General features: G+C 50.5%; 1 protein-coding gene across 1 annotated transcript in view; it reads left to right on the forward strand.

Moving 5' to 3' along the window:
* The window catches only part of LOC124552322, a 220,062-nt gene that overhangs the window by 38,847 nt on the left and 161,926 nt on the right, over nt 1-19,289 (forward strand). Inside the window, exons 4-5 of the mRNA XM_047126594.1 lie at nt 2,669-14,795; nt 16,922-16,935. Coding sequence (XP_046982550.1) covers nt 2,669-14,795; nt 16,922-16,935 — 12,141 coding nt within the window. The remainder of the gene's footprint in view (nt 1-2,668; nt 14,796-16,921; nt 16,936-19,289) is intronic.

Below are 19,289 nucleotides of genomic sequence, written 5' to 3' on the forward strand. Positions count from 1 at the left end.
CGGATTAGGGACATGACAGCAAACAAATGCCGCGCGGGATTAGCCGAGCGGTCTCAGGCGCTGCAGTCATGGACTGTGCGGCTGGTCCCGGTGGAGGTTAGAGTCCTCCCGCGGCCATGGGTGTGTGTGTTTGTCCTTAGGATAATTTAGGTTAAGTAGTGTGTAAGCTTAGGGGCTGATGACATTTGCAGTTAAGTCCCATAAGATTTCACACACATTTTTTGAGCAAACAAATGATTAGGATTACACAACTAATGAGGCTGCCACGTGCTGCAGTCAGAGCCTCTAGACTTCGCAGCATGGAATCAAAGAGTGCCCGCGTATGTAGTTCAGGAAAATGACATGCAGTTTATAGGTACCTCTAAAAAGCAGCCACAGTGATTGCAAAAGAATCATAATGAACAAGTCGCCTTCCGACCAGATCCCAGACATATTCAACGGGCGTCATGTCAGGCAAACGTGCAAGATAGGGAAGCAGTTGTACCAGTAATTCTTCAAAAAACATTGTCGCATATGACCAGGCATTATACTGCTGAAATATGGCATGTGGAGCTGCCTGCAGGAGGGGCAATACATTCAGCTCCAAGTCCCCTCGCTCTGCCCCCCTGTTGAAGAGGTGGCTGTTCAGATTACCCTCAATATATAGCAGGCTAGATCGGTGGTTACAGCCAATCGCTATAAAACTTATAATAGCCAATGCAACCAGAAGGCGAGAAATAAATACACTACTGACCATTAAAATTGCTACACCAAGAAGAAATGCAGATGATAAACGGGTATTCATTGGACAAATATATTATACTAGAACTGACATGTGATCACATTTTCACGCAATTTGGGTGCATAGATCCTGAGATATCAGTACCCAGAACAACAGCTCTGGCCGTAATAACGGCCTTGATACGCCTGGGCATTGAGTCAAACAGAGCTTGGATGGCGTGTACAGGTACAGCTGGCCATGCAGCTTCAACACGATATCACAGTTCATCAAGAGTAGTGACTGGCGTATTGTGACGAGCCAGTTGCTCGGCCACAATTGACCAGACTTTTTCAATTGGTGAGAGATCTGGAGAATGTACTGGCCATGGCAGCAGTCGAACATTTTCTGTATCCAGAAAGGCACGTACAGGACATCCAACATGCGATCGTGCATTATCCTGCTGAAATGTAGGTGTTTGCAGGGCTTGAATGAAGGGTAGAGCCACGGGTCGTAACACATCTGAAATGTAACGTCCACTGTTCAAAGTGCCGTCAGTGTGAATAAGAGGTGACCGAGACGTGTAACCAATGGCACCCCATACCATCACGCTGGATGATATGTCAGTATGGCGATGGCGAATACACGCTTCCAATGTGCGTTCACCGCGATATCGCCAAACACGAATGCGGCCATCGTGATGCTATAAACACAACCTGGATTCATCCGAAAAAATGACGTTTTGCCATTCGTGCACCCAGGTTCGTCATCGAGTACACCATTGCAGGCGCTCCTGTCTGTGATGCAGCGTCAAGGGTAACCGCAGTTATGGTCTCCGAGCTGACAGTCCATGCTGCTGCGAACGTCGTCGAACTGTTCGTGCAGATGGTTGTTGTCTTGCAAACGTCCCTATCTGTTGACTCAGGGATCGAGACGTGGCTGCACGACCCGTTTACAGCCATGCGGATAAGATGCCTGTCTCCTCGACTGCTAGTGATACGAGGCCGTTGGGATCCAGCACGGCGTTCCGTATTACCCTCCTGAACCCACCGATTCCATATTCTGCTAACAGACATCGGATCTCGACCAACTCGAGCAGCAATGTCGCGATACGATAAACCGCAATCGCGTTAGGCTACAATCCGACCTTTATCAAAGTCGGAAACGTGGTGGTACGCATTTCTCCTGCTTACAGGAGACATCACAACAACGTTTCACCAGGCAACGCCGGTCAACTGCTGTTTGTGTGTGAGAAATCGGTGTGAAACTTTCCTCATGTCAGCACGTTGTAGGTGTCGCCACTGGCGCCAACCTTGTGTGAATGCTCTGAAAAGCTAATCATTTGCATATCACAGCATCTTCTTCCTGTCGGTTAAATTTCGCCTCTGTAGCAATTCATCTTCGTGGTGTAGCAATTTTAATGTGGTGTAGCAATTTTAATGGCCAGTAGTGTAGTAATTCTCAAGAACTTTTGTAAAGTTTGGAGGATAGGAGATGTACTGGTTGAAATCAGGTAGTGACGGCGGGTTATTAGTTGTGTCTGGATACCTTAGTCAGTAACAGCATTATATTTTAACTAAAGTTCAGTCGTGATCACAGCACTTATGTCTCAATAACATAGGTGACGGGTTTCGGTTATATTTATATAACCATCTTCAGACCCACGGCTTCCTTGGAGGATGGTAGGCGGAGCTCTCATTAGCTGCTGACTTTTTAGCAGCTGAGGAGAGCTCCGCCTACCATCCTCCAAGGAAGCCATGGGTCTGAAGATGGTTATATAAATATAACCGAAACCCGTCACCTATGTTATTGAGACATAAATGTTGTGATCAAGACTGAACTTTAGTTAAAATATAATTATCTATTGATCACTGTATTCCAAAAAAGTAACAGCAGTGGCTGCAAAAGGTATAGGTTACACGTTTGAGTTCCGGTCTGGGCAGTACAGGTCTGTATATAGTGTAACACCAGGGAAGCAGCCCCCCTGTGGCCACGGCAGTCACTGCCAGACGTACCCTTGCACTCACTGTTCCCTGGTTCCCGCTCTTGGCACTCTGTCTCTCCTACTCCTCGGCCACGCCTGCCCATCTAACCCCTGGGCCTGCTGGTCGCGCCGCAGCGGCCGACGTGGTGCTGGCCGCGGCGACGTTCGTCCGCGAGGGCACCACCACGGAGTTCGCAACGGGCCGCGTGGGCCGCGGCAGGGCGCAGGTCGTGGCCACGACCAGCTCGCGGGTGTCCTTCGACCGGCCCACCAAGCCACTGATGCTCGTCTTCCCCACGACGGTGCTGCCCCCGCCCCCGCAACTGCAGCTGGCCTCCAAGGCGCCGCCTTCGCTGGTGGCAGCCACACCCATCCTGGGGCCCTACGAGCCGCCTCCAGACCCTCGCCGGGTCTCCACTGTCGGCGTCCTGGACAGGTACCGCCTCTCCAGTGAGGCCGTCAAAGACCGTGGCGGTGCGGACTTCTTGCTTCTAGACAGCGACGACGACCGCCCGGCGGCCGACTTTGGCGGGGCCCAGCTGTCGGAGAATCTCATCAACAGGTCGACGGAGCGCCTGCGGGTGAAGGACGTAGATGCTGGTGACCCGTTCCGCAAGAGGGACACCGACCGCCACCAGCCTGACGGTCAGCAGCTGGAGGGTCATCAGCTGGAGGGCCAGCAGAGGGACGAGACCGCCACGACAATCCGTCCCGACAAGGTCGTCACCGTCCGGCCCATCAACGACCTGCCGACCTTCACCGTACGGCACGACTTCTCCCCCAGTGGCTTTTCCCAGTCGGGCGACGAGGGCGACGACCTAGGCAGTCCAGATTACGGCGATGCTCCTCCTCCCCAGCAGCCCAAGAAGGACTACCTCTCCAGCTTCAGATCCGGGAAGGCCATCTTCAGGGGCGGCAGACCCGACCCGCCGCGCCTCAGCAAGCTGCGCGAGACGGTCACCTACACTGGATTCGCTGACTTCACCACCACCATTGGTGACACTGTTGTTGTCTTCACGCCCAGCACTGCCAAGAAGCAGCCACCAGCACAGCCGACACGGGCAGTGACCAGTGCTGCAGGCGACGCTACAGTTTTCCAACCGGGCGTCGTCACGAAAGTAAAAACGTTCTTGTCACATACGCCTGGAATGGTGACTCGCACTGTTACTGGCCACTCCATCACGACACACACGACACTGCCCACTATGGTGGTGCTACCGGAGACGTTTGCCAGCAGGCGTCAGAAAGCGCAGCATCAAGACCTCGCATCGTCAGTGTATGTAGTCGAAGCTGCCCCACCAGAACCGCCAACGACACCACCGCCACCTCCGACCACAAACCCTCCACCTACAGTACCGAAGGAAACTGACCCGCCACCGAGGGAAACGACACCCCCACCGCCAACTCAGGAAACGACACCGGATGAGGGTGCCAAATTGGAGGTGCTTTCCCGTGAACAGGACATATTTGACTCTCCACCGACCTCCACATACCTGGATGATGATGTAGGCGTGCAGGTGCCCGTAACGAGTGTCGTGATCGACTATGAAGACTATGACCAGTCGTCTTCTGCTGCACCAGAAGTGATACAACCATCTTTGACAGAAGTCCAGGTAGCGACAGTAACGTCAGTTGTTGATGGGGCCATCGAACCGTCATCTGTGCTGGATGATGGAACTGACGACTTGATAGAACCGTCGCCTGTCGTCGTCGAAACACCAGAACTGCAACTGCATGCAACTGAAGTAATCACAGAAGCACCAATACCAGAAAGCAACGAGGAGGAACGGGAAGGAGAACAAGAAGTGCACTCTACAGTAGAATTAGAGGTGACTTCTACAGCACCACTAACATCTTATCGCACGGCGATGACACAGTTATTTGATCACGGTGATGAGGAATACCCACTCGGTCTAATAAAAGCTATTGCAGGCACTGAGGTCATCAATGACACAACCACCCTCTTCACTTCTCTGATTCACGGCAGCTCCGTCGACGGTCACTATGCACAAATTATCTATTCGGCCTCGAGTATATTTTATTATGAAGGAGACACAAAAGTTATCGTGCCAACGGAGAGTGCAATAGCGCCGACGTCCACAGTTGACCTGGAGACTACTCACACAGCAGCCTCCCAGCCGCCATCTTCGGAGGGATCTCAGGAACAGGAGGGTGAGGAAGAGGTCACCACATCGCCTGCGACAATCCCTGCAGAGCAGCCAGGCCTCACTACTGACACAGACGGTGTGACAACTGTCGAAGATGGCGACGGCACACTCAGTACCCTGCCGCAAGAATCCACCACTTTGCCAGAGGGAGACTTGTCGAATGAGGTCGAGACTGGTCGTAAGACAAGTGGCAGTGTTGAGGACCAGAATATTGTCGAAGGCAGTGCTGCAAAGGAAACTCCTGGAACTACTGTCGCACAAGTGACCACACCGAAAACAGACGTCGAACCATCACCGACAGAACCCAGTCCCGCTAAGGATGCCGGTGTCGGACAAGAGGAAGGAACACCTGCCAGTCAGCTGCAGGATGGAGTGACACCTACACTGATTACACAGATTGTTGCTAGTACAATCTATGAGACATTCACGCATCTGACTGCCTTCTTCATTCCTGTCGACGGTGGCACTTCGACATCGATCAAAACAAGAGAAGTGGTGACATCACAGGTGATACTAGCCACGCAAGTGGTGCCCGTCGCTGTAGCAAATATTCAATCCACAGCCCTTCCAGAAGCTCCTGCTGCCGTCACCATTCCACCAGAGACAGTACACCAGCAACCGACTCCACCGCCACCTCAGCTCTCGGTAACACCCGAAATCACAGATGGAAGCGACAAAGAGCAGGAAACCCATGCTGCGACTGAACCGTCAACTGCTGCAACGCCAGAAAATCCGCCAGCCGTTGTCCTACAACCGACCACTGTCGCTTCCCCGCCGGCAGGCGAAGACGAAGGAGAGGAGGAGGGTGAACTGGAGCTGCTTGTCAAGTCTGTGTTTACTACCTACACATACCTAACGACCTATTTCCAGGATAGCACGACCACCGTTGCGAGCAACATTGAAGTGGTGACTAATGTCGTCACGGAAACGGTGGACAAGGACTACTTCCGCCGTGTGACAGATCCTGCTGTTGCTGGGCTTTTAGCACGTACCGATAACATTGTAGAGCCGACGCCAGAGGTGGCGCCCACCAGCGTCGGCATCGGACGTCCGACCACCAAGTTCTTCCCAGATGAGGAACTCTTCTCAGCTGTTGTGGACTCGGTAGACATCGAGCGCGAGATGGCCACGGAAGCGACGCCTGCCCTGGACCAGGATGTCATTAAGACCTTCTACACGACGTACACATACTTCACCACCATCTTCGTAGATGGTGAAACGACAGTGAGCAGCCGCACAGAGGTCTACACCAACATCGTAACACCGACAGCACTGTTGGAAGCAACACCAACTCTAAGTGCTGCCCAAGACATTCGCCCAACCAGTCAGCTGTCGCAGGTGGAGGAAGACGACTTGGATAATCCTCTGAAGAACCAGCCACTTCTAAAGAACGCTCCCCGTCGTCAGTACCTCTACAGCAGCACCATAACGCGTGAGCACAGCCAGCCGCGGTCGTCGCTGAATGAAGTTGACAGTGAGGGCACCACGGCTACACTGGCAAATGACTTCTTCGATGACATTGAGAACAGCATTATAGTGCCTGCCAAGAGCAAGCTGGGAGTTGCTGTTGGAACTAAGAACGTGTATGCCACCATCACAAGACCACCTGCAATACTGGCCACCTCAGAGCCGGAGCTCACATCATCCGTGGTGGAGACAATGATCAGCAGCTCCAGTGGAGAGCGCACAATCATTGCTCCTCCAGAACGCCACAATGCTTTGCCTTTCCTGCCAGCACTTGACGACCAGGTCAGTTCAGAGAGCAATACCGAATCTTTAGAGCCATCTCCAACGCTGCTCCTCCAGACTAGCTATACAACATATACCTACTTCACAACCATATACAAGGGAACTTCCACGGATGTGAAGAGCCGTTTGGAGACGGTCACAAATGTCGTCACTGAGACTCTGACGCCGCAAAGGACTGCTCTGCTCACTGACGACCTTGTCCCCACTGAGGACGATCCTTCCTTGCCTACGACCTACTTCACCACATTCACCTATTGGACGACGCTTTTCAAAGATGGCACATCCACGGTGACCAGTCGCGAGGAGACTGTATCTGAGGTGGTAACGCCAACAGTGTCGTCCTCTACAGAGACCAAAGCTGAGATCGTCCCCACTACTACACCAAAGGACATCGATCCTTTAGCTACACCAGTTGTCGCTGTCATTAATCCCAGTGAGGTCATCTATGAGCCTACTACCTACTTCACCACTTTCACGTTCCTGACGACATCGTATATTGGCAACAGCACTATTGTCAACAGCAGGCTACAGACTGTAACAGAGGTTGTGAACGGTACGGTAGCTGCAGATGAAGCAGCAGCTGTATTGGCGGGGAGGGCTGTGGCGACGTCGGCCAAAGTACAAGAACTGGGGGAAGGTGTGCCGACAGTCAAACCAGTGGCATCTGTGTCACTTGTGGACACTACTCCGACACCAGCAGCAAAGGAAGCTACATCAGCCCCAACAAAAGTGGAGCTGCCAACGGGATTCCTTTCCACTGTTGTCAGTAGCATAGTTGATGAGGCCGGAACCACCACACTCTTCTCGACTGATGTCTCCGGAACCTACATTGATGGCCTGTATGCCCAGATACTAGAGAGGAAAACCCGTATCATACCCCCTGCTCCAGTTTCAGTACCAGTGGAGCCTACTCCGACACCAAAACTCCCAGTGGGGGTGGTTTCCCTAAACAAGGGCCGAATTGTCGATGCTGATGGCGTCAGCACTACGTTCTTCACCACAGAAGCCATTGGCACGTACATCAATGGGCAGTACTCACAGATAGTGGAGAGCACATCCTCCATAAAGGTGAATGAAGAACGTCAAAGTGCTCTACATCTGGCTCTAGCACCTTCTCCAACAGTGGAGATTGCTGGCAAGACATACAGGACAGGGCTGGTGCGACTGATTGATGGCACAATGGCCAAAGATGGTACGACAACATTCTATGAGTCCAAAGTCTCAGGTACATTGGTGGGTGGAAGGTATGCACAAGTAATTGAAAGCACATCGTCTTTCAAAGTGGATGTTCCAAGCACAACAGCACCACCTGTAGCTGTAGTTGCTCCGACAGCAGTGAGCGGCGTCCCTGTGGTGGCTCCAACCGCAGCAGTTGTGACAACTACAGCGCCAACACCAGCTGTGGTCGAGAGCTCTCTGGGCAGTGATGAAACGTCAACGTCGACGACACCACAGACGTCTTCAGAGCAGCAGGATGACGATAGCAGTGAGAATGAGTCAGACAACGATGGCGCCAAGTTCTTGCTTGGTAAAGGGTCAGGTTCAGGCCGCAACAGGACACGCCTAACATACCAGTCTAAGAAGAATACTTTCACACCATCAATTCGCCCTTTTGGCACGCAAGGGGCTACGCGACCACCATATAGGCCTCAGAACAAGCGACCAGCCACAGTGACACGGACTGTTGTAACTCCAACCATCACAGCAACGCCTGCAGCCGTGGGTAAGGCTGCCGCCACTGGAAGGTTCTCTGGAAGCCGAAGAGGAGGCTTAGCATCCTCGTCAGCCGCTAACGAGATTCGCCCATCTGCCAGCAGTGGACGCCGTTTCTCTAGACCAAGAGGCTCATCTCCTGTGCCTGGAGGGCAATCTTCTGCGTTCCCCACTGGAGGCAGAGGACGGAGCTCTACACGAGCTGGGGCCATTAGCCCAACAGCAGTTGGAGGCCCTCAAGGATCCAGTCGCAGAGGATTGTACTTCAGAGGCTCAAGTGCTGCACCTGGACGCTCATCTTCAGCTGGATACTTTGGAAGCTCCTCGAGGTACAGGGGCCGCGTCAATCCGACCTCGACAATCTCTCGCGGTGGTGCGACAGCCAACTATTTCCCAGCGACGACACCTACCGACGAGACTCTAGAGACTGACGACTTTATCACCACACTCGTCACTGAGGAGACACCACAGTTTACAGACAACGATGGCCAGTACGAGACACAACCACTTCCTTCAACGACAGAGTCTGCGCGCCGGAACCCGCTACTGAATCGCCTGAGGCGCCCTCCACTGGTGAGGGCGAGCACCACCACAACACCCAGATCGCAGACGTCACTGACAACTCCTTCCAGAGGAAGTTCGACTACACGTAGGACGTCAAATAGACCAGTAGGCTCCGCAGCATCCACTACCACCAGTAGGCCGAGGGCACGGTTACCTCTGAGATACCAGCCAGCTGTCAACAGACCACGCCCAGGAAACAGTTTGTTCCCTCCACGCAGCCTGTTCAAGCGTCCAGGTCAGGAAGAGGAGCCCCAGCAGCAAGAAGAGCAGAACAATGAGGATGAGGCGCAAGACGAGCCACAGGATGAAGAAGACATCCAAGAGGAGGATGTAGAGGATGAAGACGAGCTGAGAGACAATGATTATGAAGGAAGCGAGCATAAGGAGTCAAAAAAGGCAGCACCACCACGCAGCAAAGGAGTCCCATACAAACCAGTGCAGATCAGACCGTTCAGCTTCAGGAGACGTACGAAGCGCCAGGTGGACAAGCCGAGTGGAGCCACACGGACGTATTCGTCGAGGTTCAGAAGACCTGGTGCCAGGGTGGCACAGCCACAAGCACCACCCGAAGAACCGGCAACTCCGGAGCCACCTCCACCACCACCTCCACCACAGCAAAAGAGCAAATCGAGCGGCCGGTACTCGGGCCGAGGACGGACACAGAACCAGCAGCAACAGCAACCGACGCCACAGGGGCGGATCAAGCCTTCGCCGTCATCTGCCACCTCGGGTAGAGCGCAATTTACCTTGAGGGAGAAGGACACAAGTAGTGGTACCTCTCGCTATCGGCGGCCACAGAATACAGAGACAGCCACCGCGACAAGTGACAGACGGACCAACAAGAGTGGCAGGAGGAGAGGAGGCAACAGCAGGAGTGACGAGACGACTTCGTCCGTCCCTTCGAGGCCGAAACCGCCGAGGCTGCGCACCACCAGCAACTCCAACAGCAAACAGACAGACACTAGCTTCTCGTCTCAACGTGCCACCCGCCGGAACAACGGCAACACGAACACGAGCCCGAGGCGCAACAGTGGCAGCAGTAGGACGCGATTCAGCAAGGAGCCCGAGCTGGACAAGTTCACATTCTCACTGCCGACCTTCGATGGCACCATCACAGTCACTCATCACATACCAGAGGAAGCCACCATACCTGTGATTAACGGTAAGAATACTGAATACCGAAATGTGCTGACAGCACGACACAGCACTGAGGTGCTATCGCCGAACCAGTATGTCACGTCCACAGTCAAAGACGGTGGCACAATCTTGTTCTTGACGAGTGAAGTAACGGCAGCAGTGGCCGGAGGAGCTACAGAGATAACACAGTTCTACTTGCGCGAGACGCCAACGACGAGCGTGATATTTACGCCCACCACAATCCGTGGCCGCCTCACGTCTTACTCGCACATCATTCCGAGCACAGTGTACGACGTCGAGTCGACTGTAAGCACCATACAGCCTGCCATAGCCGCCAATGCACCGTTGGCCAACTTGTTACTCTCACAACTTCTGCTCGGTAATCTCGGAGGTGGTCTTCCGGGAGGCCTCAACCCTCTTCTGGCCCTGCAGAACCAACCACCGGCACCTCCACCCACTCCTACAACCGAATTTAAGACGCGCACCAGCACGTACGTCACCACTCTCACCACTGGAAAATCGACAGTCCTGCCAATAACTCTGCGAGGCAAGAAAATTTACACGACTATTGTGGACCAGTCAGAAGAAGTCATCACAGCCACTGAATTCTTTACTGACACAGTGGTGGTGACACCGACCCCCACTGCTGTCAACAACCAACTGAACTCACTCCTCCTCCCAGCATTGCTGCAGGCTCAACTCTTAGGGCCTACAGGACCCATGCAGAGTCCTCCTCAGCCAAACATACTGGCGTCTCTGGGACAACCAGACTTCTTGCCCACTGGGAAAGGACTCCTCTTCCAAGAGCCAGACAATGCTGAAGTGCCACTCGAGCAGGTGCAGCCTTCCGAGCAAAGAGGTAGGAATTCGAGGCGCCGACAACAGCAGCAGCAGCGACCTGACGACGCTGATCGTCTAGCGCGAGAATCAGAGGCAGACGAGACAGTGCCAGATGATGATGATGTCCAACAGCAGGGGTCCCAGGGCCGCGACGACGAGGTAGTCCGCACGTGGAAACCTCCAAGGAAGAAAACGCGGAACGGAAACAATAACAGACCTCCAGACCCAGCGCCTCCAGTGGAGACGAGCGTTGTAACACTGTACGTCTCTGGACGAAGACCAGGCGAGTTTAGCACAGTGGTATCTACAGTAACTGGAGACAGCAGCATCAGGAAGCGTGAGATACGCTTTGTACCAAAGTTGGAGCCATCGAGGCTGCCACAAATTGGCAGCTCTTTTGGTAATGACGACGAAGAGCAAGATGTCCCAACACACAAGCTAAACTATTTGGACAACTATGTCATGTCGGCGATGGGAGATGTTGGTGTACTGGAAAGCAGCGAGGTGGAGACTCAGAGCTTAGAGAGCATAGTAGGTGACGTTAGCAAATACGTTTCTAGTGGGCTTACCACAACGATATCGAGGAGATCTGGACACACTACGAGACCTCTAATGAATACTAGGAAAGCAGCAGTTGAGGAGTCGTCTTCCTCTGTGAACAACAACAACGCTACCGGTCATTTTTTATCCGAAGGCCCCGCTGAGTCTGCCCCACTCAAGCGGAAGGTCGTAGGTGATTACATCAGGGGCAAAGACAACAATGGTGATGACGAAAGCGAAATCATTTCAGAAACTGAAACTGCCGCAGATGACACTGTAGTAACGTTTCTACCATCAGCATCTCAGTCTGGCCAAATTCTCTCACGGCACAAGAGGAGTCCGGATGTGTTTGACGATGCACAGGACGAGCCGACGACGAGAAGGCCGGGCCACCGAGGTAGGACCAGAGTAGTGCGTCTACGCCGGCCTCTTAACAGACCGTCAGCTAACGACGATCTCCAGAACGTCACTCGTAAGAGAGGAGAGGTCCTACACCTGTCAGAGGCACAGCAGACTGACCACGTGACTGAGATGAACCTCGCGACACCAGCCGTCAAGCACAAGCATAAATACATAAACTTAGGTGATTACGGCTTGCGGACAATTAAGATAATACGGAAACCTTCGAATGACAGTGGCACGGAACCGCAGAGGAAGCGAGTTATTGTAGCGAGGAGAAAGAAACCTGGACGCTCATTTGAAGACGACGACGATCCTCCAGTGCAGGGGAGACCAGCCGTAGTAAAAGCTCGTTATGTGGAAGCACTGAGACATCTGTCTGAAGATGATGATGAGGAGGAGGAGGAGGAGGTCTCTACACCAGTAGCTCCAGTCCTGGAAGCGACCACCAGCCGTGACATAAAGCCGACTAAATCGTCAGCCAGACGGAGGATCATAGTGACGAAAAAGCGTCCAGTGTCCACACGCCAGAAGACAGACTCTCCAGTTAGCACCACTGCAGCTGAGTTCGAACGCCCAAAATCTGCAGTCACTGCAGCGGCAGCACCGACACTGATGTCAAGCAAGAGGAGGAGGATCATTGTCACTCGGAGGAGACCAGTGCTTCACAAGGACACTGAGATCCCAGTCAGGCCGACTAGTATTGTGATTTCGACTCAGGGCACCAAAGCTGTCACGTATTCGACGCTAGCAAGGGAGAATAAAGTAACGTCTAGCGAAAACGGCGTTTCTACGAGCAGTTACCCATCATCAGACATTGAAGATGATGACGATTCAGAAGAAAGAGATGAGGAGGAGGAGGAGGAGGACGGCCAGGATGAAGAAGAGGAGGAGGACTACGACGAAGTGATTCAGTCATCCAAGGAGAGGCAACCATCCAAAGGAGGCAACGGAAGAGACGTATCTACGACGCCAAAGAGTGTACCTTCACTGAAACCACAGACTGCACAGTTGCCGAGAGATTCTTTGAAACCATATCAGTATGGCAGAACTACCACTACTGGTGCAATCAGCACGTTTGGTGAGCCAACCGACAGACCAACGGGCATAATCTCTGCAAAACCGCAGGCAGTGTCGCATATACGAGATATTTTCAAGTTCAGCCAGTATGGTAGGACCACTACTGAAAACCTCATTAACAGGGTAAGTGAGTTTACAACAAATATTAACAGCATCACGTCAACAGAAGGTGAAGAGGAACCTCACGTGAAGACGACTCTGAATTTCAATGGACGTTTCTTACCGACGCAGAGCACCAAGGGCACTACGGGGGACAGCTCGAAGGAATTGTTCGGCTCCAGTGACAGGCCTTCCACGGAAAGGTATTCGACACCAGAAACTTCGTCAGAGGCAGAAGATCAAGAGTCTGGTCAAAATAAATCAGAAGAGTATGATGAGGAGGAACAAGAAGATGTATCGAAAGAAAATGAAGGTGATAGAGAGGGAGAAAGTGTACCAGTCAGTCAAGAGGAAGCCAGTTCTGAAGCACCAACCAGCCTAGAGAGTGTGGAAGAAGTGAAAGCACCATCGAGCTCGGAGGAGATTGTGACCAAGCCATCGGCCAGAGGATCGACTGTCGAGGAAAGGACGACAGCTCAGAGTCGTGACTCCCTCCTCACCACTGAAGAGTCAGTCCACACCATCAGTTTCGTGGCGACATCTCCACTCTCATCTCCAATCGACGAGTTAGGTCTCACCACACAGGATAATGAGATCGATACAGGTTCACCCGTCAAGGATCTAGATGTCCGTGCCCATCAGGTTGAGTCTAACGGGTTGACTCCCTCTGATGTTAGGGAGGAAATTTTGGGAGTTACATCAACTGCTCCCCAGACCAGCTCCACAGCAGAGGCCTCGTCTGAGAAACCTCCAGATCTTGTAGAGGCTAGCACAGAAACTTCGAGTCTACGTCCTGCCGAAGGCAGTCAGAATATATCGTCAGAGGAAGATACAGCTGCAACAACGACGACGACGACGACGACAACCACAACGCCGCTGCCTGACGACGTCCTGGTCAGTCCCGATGGTGAAAGTGATGGTAACGGTACCATCACAACAATAGAGACGCCAACCACCACGGAGAGCAGTACTTTTGACGGACCGCGCTTCATACGTCCGACACGTTTCAGCATCACGCGACGCCCAACTAAGACGCGTCTCGGCTTTCCTGGTCAACGTCGCCGGACTTCGACCACTGCTAAAGGTGTGGCGCCAACCGCAACCAAGAGCAGGCCCCTGGAGGGAGCCACTGCACGAACGACCAGACCACCTTCCACAGGCTACCGTTACAGAAAGACATCACCCACCAAGAGTTCTTTCGGCCGAGCTGCAACTACTAGAGCTAGACCAAGGTTTGGCATCACTTCTGTTGTCCCAACTAGCACTACCGATCTGGAATTGGAACCGACTATCTTGGCGGAAGTACTGCAGGGCTCGAGCGAAGTGTCGGATGGAGACCGAGCTGTGGTTCCGACTGCAGTGACCGAAGTGGGTCCGACAGTTGTCAGCGGAGACCTGGTACGAGAGACCACGGCAGATGTGCGACCGGAGATTTCGTCCCAGTTGGACGGGGTGGTCGTACCTACCGAGGTGCTGCTGCCAGGAGAGGAGATTGCGAAAGAAACACCGGCAACGGTCAGCGCTACTGGGGCTGACCAGTTGAACAGTGCTGTGCTGGTGACCTATGACGGAGGGGCGGAGATCTTGACGAAGCTGGGTGTCGAAGCCTCTGCTACAGTGGACCACGGTGATGCCCACGTGGTGACCGCTACACCACTACTGCCGGTGCAGCCCATCACCACCGTGGTGACTAGCACCCGGCTCCGCACGTACACATTCATCGTGACGCGGGTCGCCGGTACAGAGCAGGTGGTCACCTCCACCACTGAGGTAAAGCCTCACGTCACCACCGTCACCATTACACTGCCTCCTGCTGCTGCAACTGGTGAGTACCTGCTACATCCAGTGTAAGATGAGATAATAATATTTTGTCTACAGAGTGTATCACGATAGCTGTTAACCTTAAATATGTCTGGAACTGTTCAGTTTATCATATAATGCTGTCATCCACTTCTTTGGTGACGAATATTTTTGCGGCTTAGGCAATTTTATGCTAACCGTTTCGTCTTCTGCTGGGAGTGATATCATCAGCAACAATGTATGTTTAAATTAATATAGGAAGTTTAAGAAAAAACTATTATTATGGCTGCTGACGATAATTTCCTTCAGTAGTATTTAAGATATTAGATAGAAAATTGGTCCTAAAATCATTGATTAAAACCCAGAAGCCATACGTCGCCAAGAATGCATTGAAATAATATCTTCAACATTTCGCGGCCCTGTCAGCAACTGTAAAATATTAATTTTAATAATCAACAGCCACAGTTGCACCGTTTACCCAGAATTTACCTAGGTTTCAGTCGGGATAACCCAACCTTCTTCAGAATAACAGTAACTATCGTTTGTCCGTAGTGGACAGCGCCAAGCTAAAACTACAACTCCATCAATTATCGTCAGACTATAAAACTTACCTGGAACTTCCTCGTCCCCACTTCGCGACCGCGATGCGGCAGCCACGAGTGCTGTACTGGAACTCCAGTTCCAGATAAGTTTTACAGTCTGGCGATAATTGATGCATTTGTAGTATTAGCTTGACGATGTCCACCATGGACAAACGGTACTGAAACCTAGGTAAATTCTAGGTAAGCGGTGCAAATGAAGCTGTTGATTAATAAAATTAGCATTGAAATACGGTTTTCGAGAAATTCTTTTACTTCAAAGGGGCAAATATTTCGCCGTTTGGTTAGTGTAATATTAATCCAGTAATGCCGAAAACTTTAATATCGAATGTATACAATGCTGCCCGTCTACGAGCCAAGTAAACATCTTGCAAACTCAACACTTGAGCTTTTGACCTCATTCACCATCTCCTTCGGCAGCTTCTGACGATGAAGATGACGAAAATCTTCGAAAGCTCGGGTTTGAACGCAAGACGTGTTGTGACTTGACCACTGAGAACATTTTAAGCGTGGGTATCACCTATAGTATACCCAGTCATGTAACAAAGAATGTTTGGTTCACTGATTTTGCACCACTGATGAGGACTCAAATTTATCTGTAAATTTTCCTACGTTCTGGTCCTAAATAGCCGCATCGTCTCCTTTGACTGTTAAAATTGTTTGTTATAAAATTGATGACTGCAGTTTCAGCCTGTAGCCATTTTGAAATGGAACACAGCAAAACATTCGGTCTTCGGAATGTGGTTGGTTGACTGGTTTGGAGATTAAAGGGACTGAACTACAAGCTCGTCATTCCCTTTTCCCCTAGTCACACAGGTCTCGGATTAAAACAATACCCCAAAACTCGAAACGTGTTCAATACTTCGTAAATTCTGACCTGTACTGAGGCACAAAATTTTCGCTGTGTTCGATTTGAAAATGGCTTAAGGCCGAAGTTGCAATGGCGGACTTTTATCAGTTAGTAATTTTTTTAAAACGTTTATTAACGATTCTGTCAACAGTTGCAGTATTTATATTAGGCGATTAGTTTCAAACCTCATTTTCGAGCTTGGTCTGCTGAGGCTGCACTGAAAGCGTCTGATCTTACTATGCCACAGTCTTAGCAAAAGGCACGTATGGACTATGGCATTCACTCTGCAGACATTTATAAAGCATGTGTTACCACTTTGATGTTTATTATTAAGTTCAGGCGTTTTCAGTGCAGCCTCGGTAGGCCAAGCAAGAAAATGAACTGTGAGGCTCGAAACTAATCACCTAATATAAATACTGCAACTGTTGACAGAGTCGTTATTCAGCGCTTTAAGAAATTTAGTAAAATCGCCGGCTCCCAGTCAACACAATGGTAGAACTTTTAAAAAATATATAATTTTCAGAGCTAAAGAGGATGATGATGTCTCTTAAAAATTTCATACTCGTATCTAATTGTGGAATTTTCTATGGGCTTTATTTTGAATATCTCGAGATAGTGTTAGGTTTCTTAAAAATTATCAAGATACTTATGACTTTATTAATTTTAGTAGAAGTCACTAATTGTTTTTGACATCTGTTTCAGCAGCAGCAGCAGAGGTACGATTCACTTTATTTATCTTTTTTGTGTTTATTTGCCCCTGTTTCAGTTTCACGGTTTCCCCTCTTTCTCTTAACACTTCTCTTTACCATTACAGTGTCTCTGTGTATATACGGTACAGTTTTTCTCGCCTTCCTTGTCTGTTTTCTGCACTTAGTAAGCGAAAGCACCTGCTCCCGAAACAGAGAAGCGGTGCGTCTTCTTAGAGACTGTTTCTGACCTCCCCAAAACTTGACTTCCAGGCGTGCGAATGGGCACGACGCCTCCTCTGTCATCTTTTGTACATATTTCACTACAGAATTTACTCTCTGCAACTGGTGCGGTGTCTATTAGAGGAGTCTAAATTCTTCGCGCGCAATCTCAATTTTATTTACAATTTTTTCAGAGCACTGGCAATGGAAGGAGAGATGTGATTTGTGTAGCACTTAATAGGTAACTCTTTGCCAACGGTAAGTTAAGAAATATAATGTATAAATTTGGAATAATTGTAAGTTCACTTCAGAGCTCTTACAGAGAGAAAATTTCCTTTGATTTTTAAAGAAAAAATGAATGTTATTTGTCACAACCACCTAAAAGACATAGCTTTTTTGGATGTAAAATTGTCCCTGTGGAAGGAACTTGGTAACAATACTAAACACGAACAACACTAACGCACTGCATTGGCTGTGGTGTACACCAAGAGAACTGCAGATATGTTCATTTACATACCCGCCAATGGAATAAACGTAAACGAAAATACATTGACGTTTGTCCATGTCTTCTAGGTACTTCATCTGTTTGTCAGCCGCTGTATAAATCCAGAAGGGAGAAAGACAAGGTTTAACATCCCGCCGACATCGAGGTCATTAGAGACGGAGCACAAGCTCGGATTGTGTCAAGGATAGGGAAGGAAATCGCCCATGACCTTTCAAAGGAACCATCCCGGCATTCTCCTGGAGCCATTTAGGGAAATTACGGAAAAATCTGCATGGCCGGACGCGGGTTTGAGCCGGCGTCCTCCCGAACGTGGATCTGGTGTATAAATCCAGTTTAATTGGCCTGATAAGGCAACACCGCCATCTTGACCTCATATTTTAAGGAAGAAAAGCCCATTTACGAGATATCAGAAGTCGATCCCTCGCGAAAATTTAGGCCATAACTCTGTCAGTACGCAATTATGACCCCTGGAAGTACAGCCTTTTAAACTTTCGCACGCACCGACTGTAGCCAGTCGCTCCACCCCGCTGTTGCCGCCTAATGCCCGAGCGGGAAATGCTCTGCAGTGAAAGAAGTGAGAGGTTTATGAAATGCTATTTTGACGTTGGTAGCCGGCCGGAGTGGCCGAGCGGTTCTAGGCGCTACAGTCTGGAACCACGCGACCGCTACGGTCGCAGGTTCGAATCCTGCCTCGGGCATGGGTGTGTGTGTGATGTCTTTAGGTTAGTGAGGTTTAAGAAGTTCTAAGTTCTAGGGGACTGATGACCTCAGAAGTTAAGTCCCATAGTGCTCAGAGCCATTTGAACCATTTTTTTTTTGACGTTGGTAACATGCTTTGTTCGTTACGGCAAAGTGTGCGGTTTATAACCTGTAGCCAGTACCAGAGGTTGCTCTCCTTTGAACATTTTCATGTTGCAGTCCCCAAATTCCGGGTAAATGAATGAAACAAATGACTATATCAATAAAAAAAACAGTGTGCTCTATTCAGTTATTAACATCGCTGTTGCGCGTTATTTTCTTTATAGGGGGCGTGTTTTTTAAGTAAGGTCCGTTTCGTTGTAGACACTAGTAGTTCGCGCGCATACCGCAACGAGCGCAGGTGTCGTGTACCAGCATGCCTCGGGAACAACTGTGCTCAGTTTCAACTCTGTAGCTAACCTGTACGGTTCTGTTCTGTGTTTTCAAAATGTTTAAGGCTATCAACTCGCCCGCCGCGAGTGAGATTCGCTCAGTGATACGGTATTTCTCAGCAAGGAACTTGTCTACTGCAGAAATTCATAGACAGATTTGCGAAGTGTACGGTGATACTGTTATGAGTGAAAGTAAAGTGCGTAAGTGGGTGCGAGAATTCAAAGATGGCTGTGACAACGTCCATGATGAGGACCGCTCCGGTCGTCCATCTTTGATTACACACGATTTGGTGGCTTCAGTTGAAGCGAGGATTCGTGAGAACAGGGGCTTCACAATAACAGGTCTCTCAAACGAATTTCCCGACGTGTCGAGATCAGTGCTCTACAACACTGTTTCTCAACACCTAAAGATTAGGAAACTGTGCTCCCGTTGGGTCCCGAAACTCCTAACACAGGACCACAAAAACCAAAGATATGAGTGTGCGATGATGTTCTTGACTCGTTATCACGAAGAAGGTGATGGCTTC

This window comes from Schistocerca americana, chromosome 10, assembly GCF_021461395.2.
Source record: "Schistocerca americana isolate TAMUIC-IGC-003095 chromosome 10, iqSchAmer2.1, whole genome shotgun sequence".
Lineage (NCBI taxonomy): Eukaryota > Metazoa > Arthropoda > Insecta > Orthoptera > Acrididae > Schistocerca > Schistocerca americana.